This window comes from Panthera pardus, unplaced genomic scaffold (assembly GCF_024362965.1).
Source record: "Panthera pardus isolate Hobbes unplaced genomic scaffold, ASM2436296v1 HiC_scaffold_13, whole genome shotgun sequence".
NCBI lineage: Eukaryota > Metazoa > Chordata > Mammalia > Carnivora > Felidae > Panthera > Panthera pardus.
Genome location: NW_026526688.1, coordinates 171,860,186 through 171,880,769, shown reverse-complemented (window position 1 = coordinate 171,880,769; position 20,584 = coordinate 171,860,186). Strand labels below are relative to the sequence as shown.

The 20,584-nt window shown below is 37.7% G+C and overlaps 1 protein-coding gene across 2 annotated transcripts in view; it reads right to left on the bottom strand.

The window, feature by feature from the left end:
- SMIM14 (small integral membrane protein 14) overlaps window positions 1-20,584 on the bottom strand; it is a 77,596-nt gene that overhangs the window by 32,377 nt on the left and 24,635 nt on the right. For both annotated transcript variants that reach the window (XM_019413851.2, XM_019413857.2), the window contains exon 2: window positions 11,874-11,978. In XM_019413851.2, the coding sequence (XP_019269396.1) occupies window positions 11,874-11,948 (75 nt within the window). In that variant the 5' untranslated portion in view covers window positions 11,949-11,978. The remainder of the gene's footprint in view (window positions 1-11,873; window positions 11,979-20,584) is intronic.

Here is a 20,584-nt window from a genome sequence, read left to right as displayed (position 1 = left end):
AATTTGAAAAGATATATGCACATCCATGTGCACTGCAGCATTATTTTCAGTAGCCAAGATATGAAAACAACCTAAGTGTCCACTGATGGATGAATGGATAAAGATGATGGTGTGTGTGTGTGTGTGTGTGTGTGTGTGTACACAGAGACATAAAAAGAATGAAATCTTGCCATTTGTGGCAATCCAGATGGACCTTGAGGACATAAGCTAAGTGAAATAAGTCACAGAAAGACAATAATCTGCCTTATACGTTTAATTTAAAACAACAAACCAAGCTAATAAATACAGAGAATAGATAGGTGGTTACCAAAGATGGGTGGTAGAGGGTGGGCAAAATGGGTGAAGGAGGTCAAAAGGTACAAAATTCTAGTTATAAAATAAGCCATGGGGATGTAATGTAAAACATGGTGACTATAGTTAACAACACTATATTGCAGATTTGAAAGTTGCTAAGAGGGTAGATCCTAAAATTCCTCATCACAAGATGAAAAATTTCTTTGTAACTATGTATGATGTTGGATGTTAACTAGACTTACTGTGGTGATCATTTAGTAATATGTAAGTATCAAATCATTTTGTTGTATACCTGAAATTAATATAATGTCAAATATACCTCAATTGAAAAAAAAAAAAAGGATGGAATATATTTCCTCTCCTCTTGAACCTAAGCAGGCTTGTGATTGCTATAATCAAAGGGCTGTATGCAATTTCTTAGGCCAGGTCACAAAAAGTATCCAGCTGCTGGGGTGCCTGGCTGGCTCAGGCAGTAGAGCATGTGACTCTTGATCTTGGGGTTGTTGAGTTAGAGACCCATGTTGGGTGTAGAGATTACTTAAGGAAATTAAAAAAAAAAAAAAAGTATCCAGCTGCTGGCTGGTTCTCCCCCTTCCCTATCCTCCCTTGAGATGGATACTTAACCTTGGAAGCAAGCCACCACACTGTGAGGAAGCCAAGCATCCATATGAAAAGGTCGTATGTAGGCTGGGAGTACTAGGTAGGGTTTCAGTCTACCAGTATCAGCTGCCAGACAGTGAGTGAGTGAGCCTCCAGATGCTTCCTGCTCCCAGCCTCTGAGTCTTACAGCTAAGAACCCAGACATTGTGCAACACACATGTCATCTCCACTATGCTCTGTATGAACTCCAGACAGAGTTTGTCATCTTAATAAAAGGTTTTATACCACTAAATTTTTGAGTAATTTGTTATGCGGTCATACAACTGGAATAATATAAAACAAATGTTAACAGCTTATATTCAATAAAGAAGCAATGAAGCACTGGAAAATATAGGGAGATTTTTATTTTCTCTTTTGACAGTATACTGCTTGAATTGTGTGCCATAAGGACATGCAACCATTATTTTATCTTTTTTTTGTTATTATTTTCAACATTTATTCATTTTTGAGAGACAGAATGCAAGCAGGGGAGGGGGGGCAGAGAGAAAGGGAGAGGCAGGATCCAAAGCAGGCTCCAGGCTCCAAGCTGTCAGCACAGAACCTGACGTGGGACTCGAACCCACAGACCATGAGATCATGACCTGAGCTGAAGTCGGATGCTTAGCCAACTGAGTCACCCAGGCACTCCCATATAACCTCATTTCCTAATTGGTAAACTGAATTATACCTCTAACCACAGAAGGACTAACTAGTCTTCCAGTGCCTGGATGATATTGATAAAAAATATTAAGATTTGAAAGTAAGAAATTGACTAAAATTTCCTTTATTAACTAAAATAAAACCGAGAAGTTAATCAGATGATTAAAAAAGGCTTTGTACCACATGGAAGATGCTAAATACTATTATTAAATTGGGGATATATACTTCCCTACTTTTACTTTTTTTTTAATGTCTGATTATTTTTTGAAAGAATATATTCATGTATTATTTCAGTAAGTGTTTTACAAAAATTAAAATTAAAATAAATAGAGGTGCCTGGGTGGCTCAGTTGGTTAAGCGTCATACTCTTGATTTTGGCTTGGGTCATTATCTCATGACTCATGAGATCAAGTCCCATGTTGAGCTGACAGTGCGGAGCCTACTTGGATTCTCTCTCCCGCTCTCTCTCTGCCCCTCTTTCACACTTATGCATGCTCTCTCAAAAATAAATAAATAAACATTAAAAATTTTAAATAAATAGAAAAAGATACTAGCAGTAGATATATTTCCTAGGTAGACAGGTTTCTCAAGAAATTTCTCAGGCACACACATTTTTCTTCCAGGAAAAAAGCCAATCAATCTTAATGTAACTTATTTAAGTACAGTGAACATTAGCCACAATTTACAGGGTCTTCAGGCCTACAATGAGGACTCTGACCAAAGATGTCCCAGATCACATGCTTACAATACTCTAATACAAATACAACTTTAAGTAAATTAAAATTTTAGAGGTTTCAGTTACACTGTTTAGATGTGAAATACAGAGCTCAACAAACCAAAAAAGGGATTATCTTATTTCAAATCTTAGGTTACAACAGAGAGCAGGAAAAACACAGAACATGATCCAAGTTCACATTACTAAATCTATCTGTTCTCTCTTTCTGGAACTCCTATCATTAATAGAAGAAATTTTACGCCAAGAGACAGCCAGTCAAGGAGAACAGAGAAAGAAGGAGGTATCAAGGGAGCAGAATAGGGTGAAACCAGAATAATTCTACAAATGGCTTCAATGGGAATGGAAAAAGCCCCCTGCAGGATGTTTTTATTGTTGTAAGGAAATATTAGTCATTTAAAAAAAAAAACAAAAACAAAAACACAACTAAATACAGTTGTTGTAAGGAAGTGCCTTTTTTTTTCTTTAAAGAATACTAACTCCACAAGGGCACACACAAAAAAATACCACACAACTTTAAAAAATGACTGATTTATAATGAGATTACAATTTTGTGCTGGCATCTTTCTACACAGGTAGTAGTATTCTACCATATCAAGAAAAATCCATACTTATCACTAAGCATGTTTCCATATTAAATCAAGTAATGCAGCATAGCATAACTTGATGAAAAGAACTGATTTTAAATGAAAGAAACTCACTGTATATATATTTTTATCCACTTAAAATAAGTCTTACCAACCAGTATTTAATGAGTAAAGCATTAATTATGAAAGAAATAGATTGTAATGTCAGAAAATGCCTTTTATTAATGTTTCTGAACATTGTGGAGACAAATAGAGACATAAACACACTTAGCAAAGTACAACTGTGTTATGAACCTGTGTGTAACTCAATGATGTAATTAAGTCACCAGAAGGACACCTGCCAAGTGAATAAGCAAAGCTTTGTCATGAGCACCCCAAAACGGGCACTCTTTGTACTGCAGTCTTATCAACCTTAAATGTAAATGCAGCTTATAATGTATTATTTAAAACACTCCTATAATACAACCGGAGATATAATCATTTGCTTTTAAAGTCCACACTATAGATAAACAATAAAATGAATGAAAATCAGATTTATATTCTTTATACTGGTACAGCCTAAGAGTTAAACAATCAAAATTTACATAAGCACTGATGAGGTAATAGTAAAAAAAGCACTGAATTGTTGTTGTAGCCATTTTGCCTTAGGAGACATACAAGTTTTTTCTATTTTTATATATTTTTTATATGCTGATGAGAAAAAAATCTACCAATTTAGAAATCAAAGAATTAAGAACAAAAGAAAGTCTTATTAGGATTACTGAAGCTAGGGGCACCTGGGTGGCTCATTTGGTTCAGTGTCCCACTCTTGATTTTGGCTCAGGTCATGATCTCACAATTCATGAGATCAAGCCCCATGTGGGGCTCTGTGCTGACAGTATGAGCCTGCTTGGGATTCTCTCCCTCTCCGCCCCTTCCCCACGTGCTCGCGCGTGCTCTCTCTCTCTCTCATTTTTTAAAAAGAATTATGGGAAAGCTAAACATAATATCTTTTCTTTTCAAATCATATAATAGTATACTCAAAAATTTTATTCTTCAGTGAAAAAAGTCTGTACTACATATTGTGTATAATTTTACTGCTTCTAACGCCTTTGAAGTAGCTTACAAAGTTTTATCTTATTAAAGTTTTACTTAAGTAATCTCTGTACCCAAAGAGGGGCTTGAACTCACAACCCCAAGATCAAGAGTTGTATGCAGAGGTTTTTTTCTTTAAATTTTTTTTAATGTTTATTTAATTTTGAGACAGAGAGAGGCAGAGCATGAGCGGGGGAGGGGCAGAGAGAGAGGGAGACACAGAATCCAAAGCAGGCTTCAGGCTCTGAGCTGTCAGCACAAAGCCCAATGAGGGGCTCGAACTCATGAACTGCAATATCATGAACTGAGCCGAAGTCAGATGCTTAACTAACTGAGCCAGCCAGGTGCCTTCCGAGTTTTATTTTTAAGGTTATTTGATTAGGTAGTACATTCACAGTTTTAAACTGTACAAATATAGTGAAGAGTCTCTCCTTCATTGCTTTCTTCTATCCTCCTAATGTTCCCTTGATCACAAATATAGTGTTTTTAAAGGTGCTTGAAGGAGACCAACTGGCAGCAGCAGAACAGAACAGGGCACTAAAGAAATAGTACAAGGCAAGGGCACCTGGGTGGCTCAGTTGGTCAAGTGACTGACTCTTGGTTTCCGCTCAGGTCATAATCTCACAGTTAGTGGGTTCAAGCCCCACATTGGGCTCCGCACTGGCAGTGCAAGACCTGCTTGGGAGTCAGTCTCTCTCTCTCTCTCCCTCTCTGCTCCTCCCCTGCTTGCGCCCTCTCTTTCTCAAAATAAATAAACTTAAAAATTTTATTAAAAAAAGAAAACAAAAGAAACAGCACAGGGCCTAGAGCTAAACTGCCAGAGTTGAATGTGCCTCTGCCACTCTCTGTTCAGCTCTGACACCTGGAAAGAGTGACTTAACTTCTCTGTACCTCAGTTTCCTCATTTGTAAAAGGAAAACTTACATCATGGGCTTAAACTAGTACCTAGACTAACTTGAAACTCCTCAATATAACCATTATTATGAGCTCCAGTATACCCCTTGGAAACCATTCCTATGTATTTACAAACATATACTGACCTACACACACACACATCCCCCACATGTTCTCACACTCCAACCCCACAAAGGCATCTCTATGGCTTTCACTATCTTTTCTCAGATACTTCTAAAGAATGTTTCTTCTTGTATTTATAATAGTTTTTGTGTTCTCCGTTGTTCAAGACATAAAGGTCCATATTTTTTTGATGAATTCTATCTTTTGTCAATATTATTTCCATGTTCCACTTAATTGTTTTGGCTTTGAATTATATTGTGTCTAAGATTAAGAGTACTGCATTCTTTTGAGATAGCTTTTTCCTCACTCCTTTATCACATACCTACTATATATATATATATATTTTTTTTTTTTTTTTTTTTTTTTTGAGAGAGAGAGACAGGGTGGGGGGAGAGAGGGGCAAATGGAGGGAGGGAGGGAAAGAGAGAGAGCGAGAAAGAATCTCAAGGAGCCTCCATGCTGAGTGTGGAGCCCAACTTGGGGCTCAATCCAATGATCCTAGGATCATGACCTGAGCCAAAATCAAGAGTCAGACACTCAACTGACTGAGTCACACAGACACCCTAGTAACTGTCTTCCTTGTAAATAGCATTTCAAGACTCCAATCTATCTCTTTTAACAGGGGATGAGAACCCACTCACACATAACATTTTACTTGTGCTTTCTATGAACTACGCTTCTCTTTCTTCTTGCCTACCTTCATAAGCTTATTTGGGTTTCCTCTTTTTTTTAATGTTTATTTATTTTGAGAGAGTGCATGCACACGAGTGGGGGAAGGGCAGAGAGACAGGGAATGAGAAGGAATATCAAGGAGGCTCCACGCTGTCAGCGTAGAGCCCGACACAGAACTCGAACCCACGAACCTGTGAGATCATGACCTGAGCTGAAGTCCAGAGTAGGCCTCTTAACCATCTGAGCCACCCAGGCTCCCCTCCTTTTTTTTTTTTTTTTAAACTCTACTTGTCCCCCCATCATATGTTCTCCAATGTGTCAGTACCAGGGCATCGTGGATATCTGAGAGGCAGATCTTCGATTGTTGTGACTGGCTTACATCCCACATGACTTTCAAATGTCCTGCCACCTATTCACATAAGTGAAAAATCTGAGCCTTTAATCTAAGTCCATTAAAAAAATAACAGCAAGATATTTTTTGGTTAGCTGACACTAAATTACCAAGGAATTTAACTGGAATTGAGCATTTAAATCAAAGGAATATTATACTTAGTTTTGTTTACAACTTTACAAAGAATTGTTCACCATTTCAGAAAATCATGTTGCTGGTGATATTTAAGACCAGGACAACATACTTATATGAAGCTGCACTTATAGCCATAACTTGCACAATGATTTTTCATATTAGACACATCTAATTATTTCATCTTGTCTTTGAATGTAGCTAGCTATGCCCAACCACACTGTGGTCCTCTTATTTTCTTCAACTGCTTTCTTGTTTTCCTCTTTATAGTTATTAAAGGATCAGGATGGTGACAGCGTATACAAACAGCTTTCCTTATCAAGGAAGCATGCAGGCAGGCTAGAGAACCTCTTAATGCTCAAAGAGGGAAAGCTTCATTCTAAGGCTTTATATATAGCACATTTCATTTCTGAACCAGGTATTCTTTCTTTTCCTTCCTCTTTTATATCCACTAAAGGTCTGGGGTTACTCTGGCTTCTCTCTTGATCCTTAACATCCAACTAGAAGCCCTCCCCATGAATATTTTCTACTTTTCTTAGAAAGCAGTAACCTGGTTTTAGCCGGTAGCAAAGGCCTCAACCAGTCACCTTACATTCCATGGAGGAAAAAGATACACAACATATCCAGCTACCCAATAGACTCACACCTTGTCTTTTTACTCCTAACTGGAAAGTTTTTGCTTTTTGTTGTTTTAATTTTTATTAGTTATTCATGTATACAATTCAGAGTTAAATAAACACTTTTTCAAGTCTGTTCCGAAAAAAAGCAGTTCCTCATTTCTGCATACCTATTTCTCCTCCCATAGAGGAATGACTTTCACCTTTTAGCTGATTATTTTAGTATTTACCTCCATGTCTTTATAAATATGCATTATTGCTACTTCTTGATTTTTCAGTTTTAAGCAATACCCATTGATTCACCAGTATAGAATAAGAAGACCTAGTTCTCTCTTTTCTGAACCCAACACACATGTACACTCTTTCCATCTGCTAGTAATTAAATCATAAATTGGTTTAGCTCAATAGTTTTAACATTATGACTATGTAAATGCTCTTCACATTTGAACCATGTAGTAAATTATACTTACTTTTTCTTTTCTGTACTATTTTCTGTATTTCCTTAAAGTTAAATGTTCTTTTTTCCCCCCATTTACTTGGTTTTCGAGGACTTTTGACAACTTGTTTTCAGCTTTTTAGATCACAAAATGTCTCGACTCACTAGGTGTTCTATCAATTCATCCTCCTGAAAAAGTCTCTGCTAGAGCTGTGTGACACCCTCTCAATGAAACCAGCTGTCTTGTATCCACAAACCTGACGCACAGCTATCACCTTGGGATTTCCATTCACCATTATCCTGGAAGTTACTTTTGCTTCTTGCATGTGCTAGACCTCTCACTTTCTACACTCAAATCTTAGTCTCCCTCCTTGGTTTATGTCTTCATTTTGGTGAAAAATAGTTCATCCTTTAGCACCTAAGTAATGGTACATGAGAGGATTTTTGAAGATTCTCTCCTATTTGATTGATTCAACTTTGGTTGAATACAGAATGCTGGATTTGTAATAATTTCCTTTCAGAACTTAAAGTCTTTGTGCCAATGCCTTCCAGTTTCGCTATTGAAAAGTCTAAAGTCTTTACAGTATTGATCATTTGTGCGTGACCTGTAAGAGGCCAGAACTGTTAGACAAAATGAGCAAAAGGGAAGAGTGGGGTGGAGAAGGGACAGATCATGTAGGGCTATGTAAATTTTTTTTCACTTTAAGTGTCATGCAGGAGTTTGAGGGAAGGAGAACATTATCTGTTTTATCGAAAATAGATCACTTCAGCTGCTGTAGTGAAACTAAACTTGCAGAAAGTGGGGCATGGCAAGGGGGTGGAAGCAAGGAGACTCATAAAGAGGCTAATTTAATAATCCAGGCAAAAGCTGATGTAGACTAGAACAGGATGCTGCACGGAAAGTGTGAGAAATGTCTGGATTCTAGATATATTTTTAAGGTTGAGTCAAAAGGATTTGTTTCTGCATTAGCTATGAGGCTGAAAGAGTAAAAATTGACACAAAAGGTATTGCCTGAGCAACCAGAATAATGGAGTGAATAGAAGAGACAAGGAAGTTGAAGCCTGGGGGCAAGAAAAGAAGTCTGGTAATGCACATATCACGTGTAAGATGTCTACTAGTTATCTAAATGGAGATGCTGCATCAACACTTGGACATACGAAAGTCTAGAATTCAGGAGCAAGCAGCTCCTTGGCTGCCCTAGCTCTGCAGCACGACTTTGGCTCCCTCTTGTTTTGGCACTTACCCTCCCTTTGATCGTATTCATTTTCCATGCTAGGTTCTCCAGTGTGAGCCACGTACTATCCTTTTAATAGGTCTTTTTCTGCTTAACTCAGTCAGAACTTCTATAACCTATAATAAAGAACCTTAACTGATATCATTACTAAATTAGGAAAAGAATTTAGTTTTAAATTGTGAATGAACAGCACTTTATTAAAATGGAAAGGAAACAATGGTAAAATCTTAACTGCTCCTAAGCTGAAAATATCCCTTGGCAAAGCCCACCTATTTCCACAGAATAGGCAAAACTAAACTGCAGTCCAGTACACAATTAATAATCTAACCATAAATAATCATTAAAATCTCTAAGTGTTCCCAGGTTTTTACTTGCTATTAGCACCTTAAATTCTCAGAATTTGATAATACTCTAACCTACCAGAAAATCCAATTTGGTTATACGAAGTAAAAAGTAACAAAAATTCCAAATTAGAACCTAAAATTAATGAGATGCTACTCTATTGCAAAGATGAGTTCAATGTCTACTTTTAGAAAGATGAGGGTAATAAACCTCTGCTCTGTCATCACCAATATATACCCATGAGTTTTCTGAACAGGCAGACATCTAAATTCTGGTAGTTACAACTAATACAGAAAAATTATACCATCAGATAAACTGCTTTTAAATATAGACTGGGGGGTTAGACTTCCACAGAGTAGTTAAGATAAAGGTACTAAAAACAGGTCCTCTGAAGTGTAAGAGTAGAAGATAACGAAAGCATGAGAGGTATAAAAGCCTAGTACAGTATGAAAGAGTGCTGACAATGTTTAAATGAAAAAAAAAAAGATTCTTTTTGTTAAATAACCCTTTTCCTGAGTATATCATAGAAGATACAGAAAACTATAAAAAAAAAACCCTCTCACCTTATATTCTACAATCCAGAGATAAACACTGTTAACACTGACAAATTTTCTTCAAGGCTTTTTTTCCTATGCACATGTATATATACGGTGTGTGTGGGTACAGAAAAGCAAGATGATGCTAAATGCCATTTCTAGATGTTGCCTTTATTCATATCACATGTGAATTTCCCTTCTGTTATGATGTAATCTTCAAAGACATTCTTTTAAACCTCTGTATAAGATTCCAGCATATGATCAAACCATGATATAACCACTACTGGCAGACATTTAGGTGGTTTATAACTTTCACTACTAGAAATAATGCTATAGTAAACAGTATTACACATTTCTGAATTTAGAGAAGTTAGAGACTTCATTGCTGAACTTCTGAAGTTAGAGACATTATTTCTGAATTTCTGACGTTAGAGACGTTGTTTCAAAAGATACTCTTTCAGTTTAGAAAGTACTTAATATCGATAAGGTAGGTATGGCCCCAAAATGTTGCTTGGAGTTTAAATAAAAGAAGAAATAAAAACTATAAAGCACAATTCAAATTGAACAAATGTCTATCAAGCCTAATTAGCAAGTTTCCTCATTGAAATCAAGTGAGTTTCTCCTCCCTTCTGGAATCTTCAATACTGCTATCAGGAATTTATACACTAGCAGATCACCCATCCAGCATCACCCATCAGTAATTTACATCATGTGAAAATATCCAGCATAGACTAAAAAATGTACACTGTACACTTTTAAAGGTTTGTAAAATCTAAAACCTATTTTCACATGAAGTACTTCACACTAGGATTGCTATCAATAATGTCCCATCAGGTATGAATGTGCCCATTAAAAACAAAACAAAACAAAGCTAAACATGAGTTTTCCTGACAACCTACTGAAGAGAAAAAAAATGTACAGGGGATCATAAAGAGTAGAGGGCTTAGTTTTAGTCATCTCTAAAAAAAAAGCAGCAGACCTAAGAGAAAAAAGCATAATAGATACGATGTTAAAAATAAAAAGATGACACTAAGAAAAAAAAGAGGTAGTAACTCTTATTAAAAACTGACCTCCTGGGGCGCCTGGGTGGCTCAGTCGGTTAAGCGGCCGACTTCGGCTCAGGTCATGATCTCGCGGTCCGCGAGTTCGAGCCCTGCGACAGGCTCTGTGCTGACAGCTCAGAGCCTGGAGCCTGTTTCAGATTCTGTGTCTCCCTCTCTCTGACCCTCCCCTGTTCATGCTCTGTCTCTCTCCGTCTCAAAAATAAATGTTAAAAAAAAAAAAAAAAAGAAAAGAAAAACTGATCTCCTGGGAAAATTTACCAGTTAAATTACAAGTCTATTTTTTGTGCCTAGCATCACATTTGAAAAAACAATTTTTGCCTTACCCTGAAATTTAGACATAAAAGCTATCAGCTATTTAACATCATAAATCAGAGAAAATATTTTAAATATTCTCTCCTTAGACTCATCTATTTTTACATCAAGTTGTCAGAGATATAACATTCTTATTTTATTTCTATAACCACAAGTCTTATTAATTTTATAAGTTCTTATTTTATTGATTTCCCTGTAAGAAATTTTTTAGGATCATAAGTCCTAGCATATGTTGACTCTAAAAGGAGTATCATTCACAAGAAACACACTTCTGATCACTACAGACAGACACTGAGTCCGCGGAAAACCTGCTTATTAACCACCAACAACTCAAATATTTGAGCAAATGTTTGTTCCTGCCTTTATTACCTGGTCTATGATAATATACCTCTTTACAAGAGCGTTCTAGAACAACAAAATGTTATGTCTAACATAATAATAATACAATATACTTTATTGTTAATAGTCAAATTTCTTCTTTCGTACATAAAAAAAGTATAAAGTCCTGTATTTAATACATAAAGACTCCTGTATTTAAGATTATAGAGACTAGGAGAGTCTTAAAAACTTTACAAATTCAAATCTCACAACAATCAATTCAATGAGACTATCTAAAGCATGTTGTTCAGAAACCCGCCTCTGTCAAATAATTGATTTGGACTTGGAAATGCTTTACATAGAAATTTTTATTCTCATGCCATTTATTGGAGTAGGATTTGAACCATGTCACAATAGGAACTATGACTTCATAGCAGTTTATCAGGTAAACAAGCTCCATATAGCTGAAGACTATATATTTTTGTTAATATAGAACAGAAAAGGCTACACACAAATGTGTCACCTTCCCGTGATGGTGATTTCACCAAAAGAAATCTACCATAAATAAAAGGTAGCAATCTGTTTTTTGTTTTTTTGTTTTGTTTTGTTTTGATCTCTAATAGAAGAATTGCTGGCAAGCACTTTAACCACTATGACTTAAACCATTGTGGAATTTCAATTATGAAATAATTTTAGTGACCATCAGATGAAAATTCTCCAATAACCAACATTCCCCCCCGACCCTCCACCCCCCAAAAAACAGGACAGAAGGGATATAGTTCAATTCTGAATAGGACCATCCCATTCATCTCACCAGATTGATCAGCCTTCTCATCGCATGTTCATGAGAGCAAACACATTCACAGGGATCGAATCCACCTTCTGCCATGATTTCCCAGTTTAACTTGACTGTTTAAATCTAGGAGGAAGGAAAAAATGTTGTAAGACTACTGTTCAGTTATTCTTTCCCTTAAGCTATGAAAAATTCTTAATATAACAGGTCTCTTAACTAATAGTTCTCTTAAACTAAGGATAGTTCATATTTATTATAAACTATGTAATTTATGAATCCACACAAATGGTTGCCTACCTGTTCTGCCATCAGACTAATTTCCTACAAATGTGAATGTCTTCTGATGTTCTATACTGGGCCCTCCTGTGAAACAGATGATGCCAGAGTCCTACTCTGCTTAATAATTTAATTCTTTGTTAGCTATAGTACTGCTATAGAATAAATGTTTGTGCCCCTGCTAAAATTCATATTGTTAAAAAGGAGACAGCAGAAGTGAAATAAATCAGTCAGAGAAGATATCATATGTTTTCATTCATAATTGGGATTTGAGAAACTTAACAGAAGACCATGGCGGGGAAGGGAAGGAAAAAAAAGTTACAAACAGAGAGGAAGGCAAACCACAAGAGACTCTTAAATACAGAGAACAAACTGAGTGAGGGTTGATGGGGTAAATGAGCGATGGGCATTGAGGGCACTTGCTGGGATGAGCACTTGGTGTTGTATGTGAGTGATGAATCATAGGAATCTACTCCTGAAGCCAAGAGCACACTGTATATTAGCTAACCTGACAATAAATTATATAAAAATAAATAAAAATAAAAAAAAATAAAAAGGAGATACCAGGCAACAAAATGGAGTCACTTGTGCTAAACTCCATGTCAGCAAGCCAAGTCCTAATAACCTATCTAATCACAGTTTCAACCTCCCCCTACCCCGTCAAGAATGGTAACCTTTAGCCAGTCAACATGGAATTATCTCACTAGTCAGCACTAGTGAGATAATCCATCCACAAACCCCTTCCATTCCCTGTAGGAAGGTGACCTTGCCTAAAACAATGCATTCTTTGCTAATAATTTCCCTTCTCCACCCCCTTTCTGCCTTTAAAAACCTTTCCTTTTATACAGCTTGGTGGAGCTCCTTGCTATTTGTTACATGGGACACTGCTCAACTCATGAATTGTTGAGTAAAGCCAAATCTTTACATTTACTCAGTTTAATTTTTGTTACTTAAAGAATTTGGTGAAGGCAGCAGGACTAAAGGAGACTTCTGACATCTTTGGGGACAACAAGAAACATAGGTGTGGTACCCCATGAAATATTCAAGTTTACTTTCTTTCTAGCCATTTCTGAGGGCCATCACGGAGTTCTTGTCAGTTCTGAGCTCCGTACTCTTTGCTGAGCTCTTAAGCTAACTGGCTTTCCAGTCCAGGGCTCAATGGGTCAGCTTGAGCTGGCACACAGTTCCATCTGAAACCTGAGTCCCTACCTCTTGGCTCAGTCCACAATGTTTGGAATACCCTTCCAGTTCTAGTCTATAGTCTCCACTTACTGCGATTTGGTGGTTTAGTCTTTTCCCCAGTTCCAATCCACAGTCCCCATTTTACTGGAGTCTGCTGGTTTAACCCATGCTAGGAATCAGTGATGGTAGGTAAAGCCTTCTCTTGGCCAGTCTATGGTAACATGTTATGGTTGCCGCTGCTATGTTAGGGTGCACATGTTTGTCTTATTTTGTATAGATAAGGGCTATAACTAACAGGAATCACATAAAAAAAAAAAAGCCACAAAAATTGGTGGTGGGCACTGGCACAATACTTCAGAGCTGTTAGTATATTCATTACCTAACTCAAAGACTCTGACATCAAGCTGGTCACAGAACAGGTTAGGCTGACTCTAGGTCACCTGCCAAACTCAAGAAAACTTCTGTGCAACGATGTATACCGTACAATTACCAACCCAGAGGCACATCCCTTTTAGGTATTAGCTCAGCTCTGAGAAACCTAAACTTGGCTTATGGGATCCTTAAACTCTAAACAGTCAAGCATATTTCCTTCCGGCACCTGTGCTTATTTTATGCCTAAGAACTATGGTCCAGAAGACACAAATATTAATAGAAGTGGCAAAATTTTGCGAAGATTTTTTGTGTCCTGAGAACTTGGCTTGGTAACCATCAGATTGGCAGCCCCAAAATATGGCCAGACATAAATGTGGGTTACACCCCATTTGTGACTAGATATGGCTGCACAGAAAAGGCGAGTTAAATTCTAATTGTGGCTAGGGTCCTACCAAACTGCTACCAGTCGTCAGAGGAATTACAACCTAGAATTACAATGGCCATTATGAGAAATGTTCCAATTAGATAAGAGCATTTAACAAGTGCCCTTAAAAGCAAGGGCTTCCAAATCAAACAGAATGGGATACTACTTTAATTGGTATGCAGGAGACTCCAAAAGGCTTCAAAATTCCAAAATAGCTTCATTAAAAGATTTGTTATAAAAGCCTAGTGAAAAATTAAAGATGTAAAAAGTACTTAAAAGCAAAAAAACTGATATAACTCTTACTGTTTTCCTCTATCCTCCTTTATTTGAATATTCATTCTAGTACTCCTCTGAGTTGCCTTTATGGACCATAAACAAAAGTCTGCCAAGTTAATGACCTTTCAGTCATTCCCATACCTGACCTCAAAGGAGGGCTCCTCTCAAATGGGACTCTAAGAGATTTTCTGGCAAAATGCTACATTATTCTCTTAAATAGCCAAAGAAAAACTAACATTAAAAATAAAAAATCTTGCCAAATTCTGGTAAAAAACGGAGCTACAGATGGGATCCTGGAAAAACTGGAAGAAGCTGGCTAAGGATGAACATTCTCATTAGAGTTAGCACTCTGAGATCTGTCTGTAGTACCCAGTAAAAAAAGGAAAATAAGTTACCTTTTGCACTTTCGTTGGGAATCCCTCCCATATATCCAAGGGGGAGTTACTCAATATGGCAAGAAATGTTTGCTGTTTGTCCCAGATGAAAACTGACAAGACACCTAAAAGAATTTTTAAGTAGCTCTGTGACTGGAAATAGGCTAGATTGAAAGCTGACATACAGAGCCTGTTAAGAATGTTTTTTTAGGCCTCCTCCCCTAAGCTAAAATGAAATTAGGTACCCAGAAGGAAAGGAAAAATCTTTTAAAGTCTTTGTAAAAGTCTTTACTAAAAAAAAAAAAAAAAAAAAAAGTGTAATTAGATGGGTGGATCAACCTATGATGTCACTCGAATTGCAACCTCATTCTTTGAGGAATTGAAAGCAATTGTCTACATCTTACAAGTCTTAGCAAAATTAGAAATGCAGCTCTAGAGGCAATTCAATGTTCACCTATTCCTTTTACTAATTCTAAAACCTCCTTGTTTAGCTCCTATATATTTATTTATCTCTTATTTACCAAAGTCCTCAGGGGAACCTGAATTCTTCCCCCATGCCTTTAAGGTGTAAATATAGGGGCGCCTGGGTGGCTCAGTAGGTTAAGCATCCGACTTCCGGTCAGGTCATAATCTCAAGGTTTGTGGGTTCAAGTCCCGTGTCAGGCTCTGTGCTGATAGCTTGGAACCTGGAGCCTGTCTTGGATTTTATGTCTCCCTCTCTCTCTGCCCTTCCCCCACTCATGCTCTCTCTCAAAAACAAACATTAAAAATTCTTTTTCAAAGATGTAAATGTACATACATTTTTAAATAAGAACTGTCTGTTTAAAGACAGTTTTTATTTTTATTTTACTTTGAGAGAGAGACCATGTGGGCAAGTAGGGAAGGGGGAGAGGGAGAGGGAAAGAGAGACTCCCAAGCAGGTTCTGCACTGTTAGCACAAAGCCCCCAATGTAGAGCTTACTTTAAAAAACAAAAACAAAAACAAAAACAAAACACAGGGGTGCCTGGGTGACTCAGTTGGTTAAGCGTTGGACTCAATTTCAGCTCAGGGCATGATCCCATGGTTGGTGGGTTTGAGCCCAGCATCAGGCTCTGTGCTGGCAATGCAGAACATGCTTGGGATTCTCTCCCTCTCTGCCCCTCGCCTGTTAGCGCTCTCTCTCTCAAAAATAAATAAAAACATTAAAAAATTAAAAAAAAACAAAAACAAAAAACAGCTCTGTTTAACTGGCTTAAAAATAAGTGCTTATGGGGGCGCCTGGGTGGCTCAGTCAGTTAAGTGTCTGACTCGGTTTCAGCTCAGGTCACGATCTCACAGCTTTGTGGGTTCAAGCCCCACATTGGGCTCAGTGCTGGCAGTACAGAGCCTGCTTGGGATTCTCTCTCTCCCTCTCTAGCTGCCCTTCCCCCACTCGTGCTGTCTCTGTCTCTCTCAAAATAAATAAATAAAATAAACAAAAAAAATTTTAAAAAGTGCTTATGAAGTACTTGTAAATCTCAGAAATATAATAGAAGTGAACCCAAGTGTTTTTCAAGTTCACATGATCTAGTTCAATTTTCAGTATAAAAGCCAGTTAAAGTGTGTTGGTTTAATTTAAAGCAGGCATGTCCTTAGAGTTATCAGACTAAATACAAACTTTTACTCTGCCTGAGTTTACTAGTCAAATAAGTTCATTTTATCTCTCACAAAATTTGTCAGCTAAAAAAACATCTTGGGGAAATGGCTGGTCTTGTCTAAGGTCTAATGGCTTTTGTGGGTAATCTAAACATAATTGTTAAAAACAATCAAATAGATGTTAAATAGAAGAAAAAGTTTTAGGTAAATTTTAGTTTCTCCCAAATCTTTTGGTAACCCGAAACCTTAAAGTTTTCTTAAGTTAGATGATAATTTAAGTTAAATTCATTAAATATCCAGATCATTTCCAAATAAGATAAAATACTGAAACACTAATTACTGAACATAGGTTTATTGATTTTTTGGTTTCATTTTACAGAGGAACTAAAGATATTTGAGGAAAGCATGTTTCTAGAAATTATAAAAGTACTTATTTAAAAAAAATTTTTTTATAGAGAGGGAACGTGCACACACACACACGTGTGTGTGCCCAAGTGAGGGAAGGGCAAGGGGCGAAGGAGCAACAGAATTTCAAGCAGGCTCTGCACCCAGTGCAGAGCCCAGTGCTGGGTTTGATCTCACAACCATGAGATCATCACCTGAGCCAAAATGAACAGTCAGACACTTAACCGACTAAGCCACTCAGACACCCCTAAAAAGTATTTAAACTCTGCCAAGCCACAGGATGTTAATGCAAATGACAGTTCACAACTGTTTACTTTTTTATTTTCACTAGAAACTAAGATTTCTAAAGGTTAAAAACTTTAATATGTGTAATTAAGCTGTAAGAAATAATAAGGGAAACCTCTCCATATTCAAGGAAAGTCGGATGTGTGTTTTCGGTTAAAAGTGGACTGGATCCTGAATTCCAGGTTCCCTCAAATATTTGGCTATGACACATCAAGCTAATGTTCCCAGTTTTCTCCCACTCTTCTGATTTGGAATCATTAAAGAATAAAAACTGTCCTTAAATCTCCTTGAAAGGTCCTCCTCACTACACAGATGATAGGGGCTTGAACCTTAGATACACATTTCAAAGCTGACAAACTGCACCTGACATCTGGTCCTGCACAAACACTGGGGACCTCTACATCAAATTGACTAGGAAGATTAGCTAACAGCAAGATGCTTCCTCCCAAGACACTGGATCAAGACTTTAACTAAACATGAATACTAAATACTTTAAACATGAAACCCTTTCTTCTTCACTTTCTTTTCTTTACTCTGGCACTGGCCTGGAAAGATAATACTACCACCTCCCAGGCCACTGCTAAGGCCAGTGGAATTTAGAACTTTTTATTTCAGGCTAGGAGAAAACCTAACTGACCCCTGACTATGACGAGCAAACACAATTCTTGTGAATGAATCTATTAACAATACTGCCTGAACAGGAATGGTTTGTGCCCTCACAGGGTTTGTCTTTGTCTGCAGTGGTTATCATTCTCCTTGGGCCTATAAATGCTTAGACAGTTGGTGCAGATTCAGGCAAGGCCTCTTTGGTTACCAAAGTGTGCTCCTTTTGGTCAACTCTTCTGAGCTTACATTGTCAAGTTAGAAAAGACCTACCAGGAGGCTTTCAGGATTCAAGATTCACTATCTTTGGCAGGGCCCTACTTCCATGGTTAGGAGTAAATGTAAATGAGGCTATGATTAGAAACTTTTCCTTAACTCTTGAAAGTATTGTAAAATCTACAATAGCTATCCAACAAAAACCCTTAGACTGCCTGGCCACAGTTGTTTTTGATAACAGAATAGCCCTTGTTCATCTTTTAGCTGAGCAAGGAGGTATCCGTGCTATGGCCACTACTACCTGCTATACCTGGATTAACATTTCTGAGAAAGTGGAAACTCAGTTACATAAGATCACTGAGCAAACCACTTGGCTTAAAAAGATGAGCTCCTTGGAGTGCCTGGGTAGCTCAATTGGTTGAGTGTCCAACTCTTGATTTCAGCTCAGGTCATAGTGAGTTCGAGCCCCACATTGGCTCTCTGCTGTCAGTGCAGAGCCTGCTTCAGATCCTCTGTCCCCCGCTCTCTGCCCCTCCCCTGCTTGTTCTCTCTCTCTCTCTCTCTCTCTCAAAAATAAATAAAACATTTAAAAAATTATTTTAAAAAAATTTTAAAAAGGTAACCAGGGTCTTTCTTTGACTTGACTTACTTGATTTTCATTGGTTTTGGTCTTGGGGATCATAGCTCTGAAGTGCACTCCAAACTTTGGGAAATTATCTTCTAATAATAATAATCTCCTGCCACATTGTATTCTCTCAAAATACATGCATGTTCCTAGCTACTAGCTACCATGCAAATAATCTCACTAAGATGAGAATATCAGAAAAGGAACAAAGAGAATGACTGACTTAAAAACTATTAACCTGGGGGGTGCCTATCTGGCTCAGTTGATAGGATGACTCTTGCTCTCGAGATTATGAGTTCAAGTGTCACATTGGGTGTAGAGATTAAAAATAACTGTGAACCTGAAGTTGCGGCCTATTACGGAGACTAAGCAGAAAAGAAAAAAGGTAACAACCTATGAATACCCCAAATAAAAAACGTACAAAATCGGTGAGAACTTCAGAGCTGAGAGTGGAACTAATGTCTTAAATTGTGATCACATCTCTCAGTTAAGCTGAGAGTCTCATCAAAAGGGGTGAATTGTTAAAAAGGAGACAGCAAGTCAAAATGGAGTCCCTTGTGCTAAATTCCGTATCAGGAAACCAAGACTTAATATACAACCTGACTGAAGTTTTGACCCCCCCAGGAATGCAACTTTTAACCAGTCAACAAGGAATTTCCTAGTCAGCAATAGTAAGATAATCTTCCTGATAGACCCTTCCATTCCCCTTAGGAGGTTGACCTTGCCTAAAACAATGCATTCTTTGCTAATAATTTCCTTTTCTACCCCCTTTCTATCTTTAAGAACCTTTCTTTTTCTAAAGCTCAGCAGAGCTCCTTTCTATTTGCTAAACAGGATGCTGCCCAATTCATGAATTGTTGGATAAAGCTAATTTTATCTTTAAATTTACTCAATTGAGTTTTTTGTTATTTAACAATATGTTGAGGCCTTAATAGCCAATTTGATGGTATTTGGAGACAGGACCTTTGGGAGTAATTAGGTCATGAGAGTGGATCTTTATCAATGGATTTGGTGTCTCTAAAGAAGAGACGTGAGAATGATCTCTCTCCGTATATCATGTGAAGAACACATAAACCAGGAAGAGGGGGGTGCCTGGGTGGTTAAGCAGGTTGAGCATCAGACTCTTGATTTTGGCTCAGGTCATGATCCCAGGGTCATGGAATCAAGCCCCACATCAGGCTCCTCGCTGAGTATGGAGCCTGCTTGGGACTCTCTCTCTCTCCCCCCCTCTACCCATCTCCCCCTGCTCACTCTCTAGCTCTCTCTCTCTCACAAATAAAAAAAAATAAAGTAAAAAAATAAAATAAAAATAAATTTTTTAAGATGAGTCCAAAAAAAAAAAAAAAAGGAAGAGGGCCCTCACCAAACTCTGAATCTGCCTGCACCTTAATCATGCACCTACCAGACTCCAGAACTATGACAAATAAATGTTTGTTGTCTAAGACACTCATTCTCTGGTATTTTGCTGTAACAGCCCAAACTAACAAAGAGAATTTTGCAGCCTCTATCCTACCAAGAAAGCTTTCTGAAGGAAAAAAAAATGTTATCTAAAATGATACCAATGTGGCAGGCGGGGGGGGGGGGGCGGGGGGGGGGGGGAGAAGGGTGCATGAAGTAACTGGACAAAAGCAAGGAAATAACTAGGAAGATTTGAAAAATAACAGTAACAAGTGAGAGGCCAAGATGGCTAACTAATATTTAAAAGAATTTTTTTTAATGTATATTTTTGAGAGAGAGAGAGGGAGGGAGAGAGAGAGAGGGAGACAGAGGATCTGAAGCAGGCTCCAGGCTCGGAGCTGTCAACATAGAGCCTGACATGGGGCTCAAACTCACGAACCATGAGATCATGACCTGAGCCGAAGTCAGACGCTTAACTGAATGAGCCACCCAGGTGCTCCATGGCCAACTAATATTTAAGATTTAAGATCAATGGAACAATTCATAAATTAACTAAAGGGAACTTCATTCAATCAAAAAACATTTAGTACCTGTATTAGGCATTAGAAATATAAAAATGAGGGGGGTGGCTGGGTGGTTCAGTTGGTTGAGCATCAGACTCTTGATTTTGGCTCAGGTCAT